The 9,109-nt window shown below is 54.6% G+C and overlaps 2 protein-coding genes across 2 annotated transcripts in view; one reads left to right on the top strand and one right to left on the bottom strand.

The window, feature by feature from the left end:
* Nucleotides 1-1,963: 1,963 nt before the first annotated feature.
* ARCN1 (archain 1) lies at nt 1,964-8,424 on the bottom strand. Its single transcript, XM_009895942.1, has 10 exons — nt 8,392-8,424; nt 7,748-8,029; nt 7,012-7,191; nt 6,566-6,771; nt 5,837-5,998; nt 4,938-5,103; nt 3,481-3,628; nt 3,051-3,159; nt 2,683-2,887; nt 1,964-2,094 (listed from the first exon to the last, which is right to left on the bottom strand). The coding sequence occupies exons 1-10, from the start codon at nt 8,422-8,424 to the stop codon at nt 2,005-2,007; spliced, it is 1,581 nt and encodes a 526-aa protein (XP_009894244.1). The 3' UTR covers nt 1,964-2,004.
* Nucleotides 8,425-8,433: 9 nt separating this feature from the next.
* The window catches only part of IFT46 (intraflagellar transport 46), a 9,798-nt gene continuing 9,122 nt past the window's right edge, over nt 8,434-9,109 (top strand). Inside the window, exon 1 of the mRNA XM_009895941.1 lies at nt 8,434-8,447. Coding sequence (XP_009894243.1) covers nt 8,434-8,447 — 14 coding nt within the window. The remainder of the gene's footprint in view (nt 8,448-9,109) is intronic.

The raw sequence follows: 9,109 nt of genomic DNA, 5'->3' as shown, positions 1-9,109 counted from the left end.
CCCCCCACCAACCACCCGGCCACCAAGGTGGACCACTGCATCCTGCTCCTGCTCCGGCTGCCGGCCCACCCACGCACCCCCGACGTGTTGTGCAAGGAGGGGTTGGATGGCCAAGGGGGGGCTGTCCTGCTCTCCCACCCACTGCCCCTCCTCGGGAGGCCCCTGCGCAGGCAGACCAGGACCCTCACCCACTGCTTCCCCTCACCCCCACCCTGCCCGAAAGCTGCTCCCCCCCCCAGGTGCTACCACTGGGGGTCCCCGTGTAAGGACAGGGGCTGCCCAGGGGTCCCCCCACCCCACCGCTGCTCACCTCCACTCCTGGCTCCGGTGGGTCCCCGCTCCACCGCCGGCCCTCTCCTGCCCTGCTGGGCCCAGGGCGGAGGGAGGGGGCCGTCCTCGTTCCCGAAGGACCCCAGACCCTCAGCCAGCTCCTTTGACAATACTCTTTATTTGATTAGAGACTGGGTTTTCTCCGCGTACACTGGAATGTGCTCTACGCCCTAGGCCAGTAGCGTACAGGGTTACAAAAGGGGGGGATCTCGGCTCGGTTTAAATATTACCCTTCAATGAATTAAAGAAAAAACAAAAGCTCCTCGGATGCTTGAACTAACCTCGACTCCATTTTAAAATCATACAGACGAGCAACTCCGGAACACGAGCGAGTTAACAAGGTTCGTCACCTACGTGGCTGGGGATCAGGGAGGGCTCTCCCGCCTGCCCTGGGCAGGGGTCGGGGTCCGACTCCTCTCGGGTGCTGTGAGGGAGGGGAGACCACCAACTTCTTTGGCAGAGGACCCCGGGGGGAACCCAGGCACCCTCGCTCTCATGAAGGGGCTGTCTCGGGAGCACAGCTCAGGTGTTTTCAGGGCATTTGCTTCCCATCCTTCTGCTCAGGCCCCACGGCAGTGTCAGCTGTGCTCCCCTGCAGACCTCACCCGTGGCCAAGTGGCCAGCAAGGCCGGTAGCGACTGGCCCCAAGGCAGGAGGTGAGATGAGTTCTGAGGGGAGCACAGCGCTGCCAGACGAGGCAGAGGGGGAGGACACCGTGCTGGGGTGCTGCTCGCACTGGGATCGGCCCGGTACGTTTTCTGGACACCAGCGTTCCCTCCTCCTCCACCCGCAAGCGCTGGCAGAGACACTGGTCTGGGACAAGTCCCGACCCGCAGCCCGAGCGGCCCAGCCTGGCAAAGCCTTCTGCCTCCCCAGACACCGACAGGGCCCCGGGAAGGACAGGCGGCTGGTTCTAACCTAGCTAAACTGCCTCCACAGCCTGCCCGCGCACAGGGCAGTCCCTCCCGGACACACTCCCCCCTGCACCAGGAGCAAGAGCATCCGCAGCCACAGCCTGCGCTACCTCAGAGCCCCCTCTGAGCCAGCGAGGTGGCCCCAGGCCACCGCTGTGTGGCAGAGCTGGAGACACAGCAGTGACCGTGCAGGGCGAAAGGAACGATGCCCCCATCCCCCTTCCCCACCCCTGCCACAACCCCCCACCTGCGAGACCGAGGCCAACTCGCTCCGCTTCTGCCAGGCAGAAGGGTCCAGAGAGGCAAGGCGCCCCCCCGCACGGGATCTTAACGCCTGCTGTCACCAAGAGAAACGAGAGCTGAAGGCCGAGGAGACATTAAAATGGCAGCACCAACAACGGAGCAGCGCCCGATGCTTCAGGAAGGAAGAGAGCGATGGCTGGTCAGCTCTGGGCCTGAGCTCCGCTCGTCTTCGGGGGAGAAGGGGATGTTGTCAAAGCCAGGTTCTCTGCCGAGATCTTGCTCTTCCGCCGGCTGGTAAAAATCTGCCAAAGAAATTTGTAGCCTTTCCCCCCATGAGCACGTCAATTCTCTGCCAAAAATGTCTGTGGCCCAGGAACGCTGCAGATGGCAGACAGAGCCACGTGTCTTAGCAGAGATGGGGGCTGCGGCGTTCCCAACATTCAGAATAAACTTGGGCCTCTTTTTTTTTTTTTTTGAATTTAAAAATTTCTTCCTCTGTGATTCCCCACGGCTGGCGTTACAGGATCTCGTACTTGTCCACCAGGAAGGTGGTTTCAGTAGAAAACCTCACAGGGCTGTTCCCGTCTACCTGGGTCACTTTGGTAACCTGCAGAGACAACAGGCAGAGTTAGCTCAGCGCCGCACACCGCTCCCGCATCCCAGCTATGCCGTGCTCTGACGCCGGGGCCGTTGCGAGGACAGGACCCACTCCGCGCTTTCGAGCCGCAAGTCAGCCCTGAACAGAGGATCTCTGTTCCCAGGAAACCTGAAAACAGGGGAATGATTTCCTGCAGTAACTGCGCCTCTGCCGAAAGCAGCCTGCGAGGAGTTAAGCCGCAGCCGCCAGCTACAGTTCAGCGGGAACAGACAGACGGTCATATGCCGAGAAGTGCTTTGGCTCGGAAGGGCAACGGATTTTCTCACACAAGTCTGAGGGGAATTAATGATTACTCAGAGGCACGGAAGCACAACCGAAACTGCAGGCGAGCTCAGGGAAGCCAAAGTGGCCAGTGCTGCGCGCCGGCACTCCAGAATCCAGCCAGAGGCGACTTACAGCCAGCGCCTATGCCCTCGCGAAGGGGGACGTCAGGGCCCGCCTGCCACAGCACGGCCCACTTCAGCCAGCTCACGACTGGGGTGGCTTGAGAGAGGCTGGAGTGAGAGCACGCCGACAGAGGACCGGCAGGGAGCGTACCTGTATGTTGCAATAGTTCTTTTTGGAGACGAAGGAGACTTGCACTGGGAAGAAGTCACTGGGCTGCCCTGCTATGCTGAACTCCAGGCTGCCGCTCTTGGTTTTGGCATCGATCACTGGCAGGCACCACTCGAGGAGATTTCTCCGACTGTCGTGGCGATACTCACCATCGATCTCCCCGATCACCGGGGCGCCGACACCAGACCTAGAGCAAGCCACGAGAAGCTACAATGGCTTATCTGCATCGAGCTAAGAAAACGCTTGCCAAGCCCAACAGCGCGGCAAGACCACAAACCAGAGAGGGAGAGGAACCAAGGGGAGCCAGGACGGCATGTGTTGGTGCTGCCCGGACCAGGAGCGCTACTTACGGCAAGGGGATGGTGATGACCACATCATTCAGCTCTAGGCTCTCCTCTTGCAACTCGTATTCAATGTTAACATCACAACTGTTCCCGCTTTCTGAGGGCCAGCAGTTAACTGTGGGACAGAAACGGTAAGCTGAGCGATGCAGGCTTTCTACGTGGAACAGGCTCTCCAAAAGTGATGGACTTTGAAAAGCTCAGCAAAGTCAGCCCCAAGAAACGCCGAATTTAAGAAAAAAAAAAAAGCTTTTCATTTTCTTCGAGAGCATTACAGAAAACGTACACCGTGGACAACAAACAGAAGACACAGGGTATCTCCAACACCTCACAATGCGCCACGCTCTGGAGCTGGCCTAGCTGCCACGAGGCGGGCTACCAGTCATGGGTGAACATCAGCCGCTTCCACCCGAGCCCCCAGATGCACACTCGCACTCACTTGTCAGTGGAATGAAAGACTCCTCCGTGGTCTGCAACCTCCACTTCAGCACACCCACGTCGCTGTTAATAGGGAATGACTTCTCTGGGTTCTTCAAACCGATCTGCGATTCCGCAGTGAACAGCTTCTTGTCCACGTTTGGGTGAGTCTGAAAGGTGAACACAGGCCCAGGCTCTAACTCTAAGCCTACGGAGAGAACCATACGTAGGTAACGCAGGTTCTAACGACACAGCCCTACACCCCCCCTGGGTGTTTTCCCGGACAAAAACCACGTTGGCTTTGCACCTCGCTCAGAAGCCCCACTAGAGCACTTCTGTTTATCAACCCAGGATTCCCTCTGGAACATGCCGATGTACCAAGACAAATCCACACGCTACCATTTCTACTTGCTGCTGGGCCAGAGACTCGACTAAGGCGTGTCCTGGGCTGACAGCCTGGAGAACAACTTCAACAACTCTTAAAATCTCAAAGTCCACCCTGAAGACCCACAATGGACATTTCTCTTGAAGAAAAAACAACGGAACGCTGCTGGGAAGAACACCCTGAAACCACAGAAATGCTGCTTCCCTCAGGAGCCTTAACAGATAGGTATGCCAGTGGCCAAACTCAATTTCAGTATTCTCTCCTCACAACAGCAAGCGCAAGCAGCTTTTAGCAGCAGAGGATTTTCGCAAGTTAACGTTCCAGTTACACTAGACAGACCGGAGTCAGCACTGTGTTTGATCTCGTCTCCCACCTGAAGCAGCAGGTGCGGGAGCGTTGCGAGGAACTCGCTCAAGAGATGCGCTGATAAGGAACCTCCTGCTGCACCCGCAGACCCACAGGCAGCGAGGGACAGACACGCGCTTGGCAAGGAGGAGAAGACGGCAGCAAAAGAGCGTATCGAAGCAACACCATCTCCAGGGCTCAGTAAGGCTGCACAACTAGAGGGAGACACGGGAGGACGTGTCTCCAAGCATCTTCTGAGCTGCTACTGCTGACTGCAAACAAGGGCTCCAGCTCCAGCCTCAGAGGCAGCAGTGACAGGGCACGAGCAACCCCAAGAGGAAACTGCTTTCTAGATAATAAATTAATTTCTTGTTGGCAGAGTAACTTAATTCTAACGCTCCCGCTCAACAGCTAAAGCTCACACCACACAAACAAGCAGCAAGCACACACCAGGCTGCTGCAAAGTCCAAGTGTGATCAGCCAGCGCGCCAACGTGCGGTACTGGACAGATAAGGCTCCCAGGGCAGGAAGGTAAGTGCACGAGACTGGATTTCTCAAGTGAACTTCAATCTTTTGAGCACGCATTTCTGCTGTGCGAATGTCTGTGGTGACTACTCCCAGTTTCAACGCGCTTGCTGCGAAGGCTCGGACAAGAACATGGGACAGTGACAGGCTCAAGCATTTCCAACAGTTTGCCCTGGAGAGCAGCGAAGTACGTTCAACAGTCCGGGACGCCAAACAGGCTTTACCTGCAGCTGCACTCCCCTCTTGTCTTCGTTCTCTACATGCAGGCGAATCCGCGCAAACTTTTCATCGGAAATGTGCAGCATGATCATGCCATGCAGCTCCATGTTCTGCAACCCTCCGTCACGGCCACAAGTCAAGGAAATTTTCTCCTCTATTTTCATGTGCACACTAGACAGACAGGAAGAAAGCAAGTGTCTCAAGCCCTGCGCTGGGCATCGACCAGGCAAGGTGAGAGATCAGCGCTCAGCGGGGACAGGCTATGTGTGATGAGCAGGTGCTCCCAGGAGCGTGATTGCCCCAAATGGAACAGCGCGGACGGCACGGCGGACGCAGACTCTCAAGCTGCTCCAACAGGTTAACTTGGGGGCACGGGGCTCTACAGATACGAGATGGAAGCGGGTAAGGAACGACAGAAGCCCAGATCAACAGCTACGATACAGCATCCGGACACGCTGTTCACCCAGACCCTCTGTGCCACACAGCAGCGTGGCTCATGGCACTAAAAGGTTCCGAATTGCTACATGTAAAACGAAGCGTGAACCTTTCCATCCTAAGCCGCAATAAGGCAGGAACTTTTTGGGTCTGGGGAAAAGGAAAAACGGCAGCTATTTTAAGGGAAAAAGGCACAGGACAATTCCCAACCTCAGCTAAAATGGGACATACGTCCAAAGTTTAGCTAAGGCGATTCCTAACCAAATTAGCCGTCTGCTTTTTCCTGCTATGCCTTCTGAGGTTTTGCCCCCCCCTCTTCTAAAGTTAACAGGTCGAGTGGGCACCCAGGACCTGAACGACAGGAAAAAGCCTGTTCCGAGAACTGAAAAAGAAGCTGGCTCACGAAGCAACGCGTGCACCACAGAGAGAGCTGCGAGGAGACCACTTTCAAAGCGAGGGCAATACCTACCTCTCCATGTTAACGGGAGGAGCAAGAACTTTGGCTGCTTCCGTAGAGCGCTTGCCTACGGAAGTCATGATATTTTCTCCTTCCGATTTCAGCTTGTCCACGAAGTTGTCCACCTCCTTCCCCTTAGCGCCAAGTTTCAAGGCTTTACTGGGACCTGAAGGCCTAAACAAAAGGAGTCAGAACCTCCAACTCAGCTCACGGCAACAGACTCCTCCTTCCCCAGTTATCTTCAGGCATTGTAACCTGACTATCCCAACAATACAGCGTTTGCCTCTGCAGCCTTTTTTGGGGGAGAACGCACGTGCAACTCATGATCTTACATGCAGGTGCCAAGTCATAATGTAGATGTGGATTCCGGTGCCAGCATTACCAATAGCTAGGACCTCTCTTTCTCACGCTAAGCGAGAAGCCCATTGCCCAATCAAGACTGCGAAGAGACTATGGGACGCTGCTGTGGTACACAGCAAACATTCTTCGACAATAAAAAAAGTGGGAGTGTCTCAAGAATATGCAACATATATTGGCCTACAAGGATCCACAGTAAAGGCACCCACGCCGATGGGCGAAGCTGAGGGGAGGCTTTACAAGGGCATGACAATCTCTTCCTGTGCAGTAACCGAACGGGAGGGCTACGCAGACAAAGAACCCCCGTGAGAGAGCCCGTATTTGCGCACATGGCTTCAGCCACGGCTGGCTCCAAGGAGCACTTGTTCCCCACCATGCACCCACCTGGCAGGCGCCGGTGCCACTTTGGGCTTCTCCGTTTCAATGATGGTCTCTGTGATCATCGCTGCCGTTGTGCCCCCGGATACGGCCGAGCTACCAAAGCCACCGAAACCAGGTGCCTTTTTGCCCTGTCTCTCCGCGTCCCTCCTGGCCTGCTGCAGTTCCTTCGCTTTACGGCGCATCTCAGCTTTTGCTTCACGCTCCTGAGTCTGAAGCAAAAGATAAGAGGCGGATAGAGCTTTGCAATCATAAACTCATTCTGCACAGAAACTAAGCCCATTTGCTCGCAAACCCTTTGTGAAGAAAAAGGGAACGAGAGACGGGCATTCAGTTTACGGAAAAGCTAGACAATTTTATGACCCCCGTCCAAGTGCAGTAACACCTTCGCATATAAAAAAAGCAGTGTTTCCCAGACAGGGCATCCCACCGTACCAGTTCTTCCCGCTCACCTCTCGGACAGCTCGGAACACCTTTTCTTCATGTGAGTCCATCTCAGTGAAGGTCCGGATTTGTGCCAGGTTTACGTTCTCACGGTAGCCCAGGGCAACAATTTCATCGAAGGCAAAAATGAGGTCGAAGCAGTGTTCGGAGATCTCATTTTCCTCCAGGGCTCGACAATATTCAGGGATCTAGTTAGGGAGGGGAAAACATTCTAAAGGAGCATCCGTATGAAGATGAAGTTTTGCCATTGTTAGTTTTTCTACACCAAAATACTTATACAACCACTTAGCCCCTGTTGTAACACTAACTTGGAGGAACCTCAATGCACACTGATGCCAGCGAATTTCCTGAAGATTCTTCGCTTGCACCAAGACAGCTGCACAAACCTGCTGCTTAGAAATGCACATAAAGTAGTGCTGTACTTCTAACAATCACAATGTCATGTTATTTTTAGAAGGAATACGGGTGTTATCTTAAGAATGCAGAGAATATTTAACGCTAAATTTACACCATCATCCCTTTGGGCTCACCAGCTGAACTGCAACGGAGGATTTTTTATGTGTGGTTCAAAAGTACCACCAAAACTTCAAAGCTTACTTCCAGGTCAGGAGGAGGCTCTGGTAAGTCAAGTTGTCAGGCAGAAAGAGGCAGTGCTCCAGCACCAACTCACCCACAGGTTCCCTTACGACAGCACCGTTTCAGGCGACACACGTGTGAACTCTGCATTAAGTGACAGATCCTTACCACTCTAGAGAAGAGTCGGAGTGTTTCAAGGTCTTCCAGGATGTTGCTGTTCTTGGTAGTGATCAGCACCATGTAGAGCTTCTCCATCGGCTGATAGACATACCGCACGCTCTCCGTTTCCACAAAAGTGTGCTGCTTCCCCGTGTTCATCAGCTTTGGGAAAGCCGCCAGCAGCCCCTCGATGCGGGTCCGGGTCATCTCCACGAACTGCCGGGAGACAATGGCCTTCCCCGCCTTTGTGCAGACGGCTGCTGCCAACAGCACCTGCAGAGAAGGTGAGCGCTGTTAGCCGTGCCTCCCACACCACGCAGCCTCGGCATGGCTCGCTCAAAGAAAGGATCGCTTCCGACTACGTTTCACCTTTGCGTTTACCACGCAACCGGCTGACTTTCCTTACGCACACTTTTAAGTCTTTTTCTGTGACCAGCACCACGAACCGAACTCCTCTAAGTGCAGATCCACCTCTGCTTTTCTCTTGCTCCCGCCCGCTTTCTGTTCCTGTGTTATCCTGAACGAGAGCTCTCAGTGCTCCAGGTGAGCAGAAACAGCGAAATCGTACACACACAGAGGTGTAACAACACCCCAGATGCTTTAGGAGAAGCTCTAGGTTATTGAGTTTTCTTGTCAGTCTGGCCCCAGCTTACAACTACATACAGGAACACTGGAAAATTAGACATTCCCTCCCAATGCCACATTTACAGTAGAGCCAGGTTAATAAAATATTGGCAGCTATATTAATTGCAGCCCACGGATGACTCTCCCGGGCACTTCGGAGATGTTATCACACCAACAATAAAACAGCAGTAAGGCAATTGCCAGCTTACGTTTTCTCATTCTCTCAGACTACCGAGACTTCCTCCTCACATTTCTCCCTCGCAGATCAGCTTCACAGTTAACCTTGTCAGCGTGAGGCTGGTTCTGCACTTAAGGTCTTTTACACCCCCAGCTGTCATCACTACCAGACATCTAACAGTTTGGGAACTCTCAAACACAGACCCCAGGTCGACAGTGCTCTGCATGCACCTCGCTAAGGGTGCCACGCTCTTTCTGGATTGCCCTGGGGCCCCGCAGCTCCACAACTCGGGGACAACCATATCCTGAAGCACTTACTGCTCAGAAATAAACTTCCTCGCTGTAAGCACTGCCCGAAAGTACTCGGACCACGGTGCAGGAGAACCGGACAGCACCTGCTGCCCGGTGAACACCCAGCTCTGCTCTTCACGGGAGCAGCGCGCCAGTCTGCGCTAACCGAGACCGCCGCCAAACAAGGCTGCGGATGGGCAAAGAGGAGGCAGAACAGGCGCACAGCGTTATACGCTGCACCGACACGGCACGCCGCCCCAGAAGGAAGGGCCCGAATGC

Source organism: Charadrius vociferus, unplaced genomic scaffold (assembly GCF_000708025.1).
Source record: "Charadrius vociferus isolate BGI_N301 unplaced genomic scaffold, ASM70802v2 scaffold172, whole genome shotgun sequence".
NCBI lineage: Eukaryota > Metazoa > Chordata > Aves > Charadriiformes > Charadriidae > Charadrius > Charadrius vociferus.
The sequence above is the reverse complement of the archived record's forward strand: the minus strand, read 5'-3'. Positions and strand labels throughout refer to the sequence as shown.

What these genes read in the sequence shown, in the direction of transcription:
- ARCN1 (XM_009895942.1), bottom strand. Translation starts at nt 8,424, where the DNA reads ATGTCTAATTTTCCAGTGTTCCTGTATGTAGTT. An exon ending in CAGTGTTCCTGTATGTAGTT is followed by an intron (nt 8,030 to 8,391) that starts GTAAGCTGGGGC and finishes CACGGCTAACAG; the next exon opens with CGCTCACCTTCTCTGCAGGT. An exon ending in AGAGGGGAGTGCAGCTGCAG is followed by an intron (nt 3,629 to 4,937) that starts GTAAAGCCTGTT and finishes TTCACCTTTCAG; the next exon opens with ACTCACCCAAACGTGGACAA.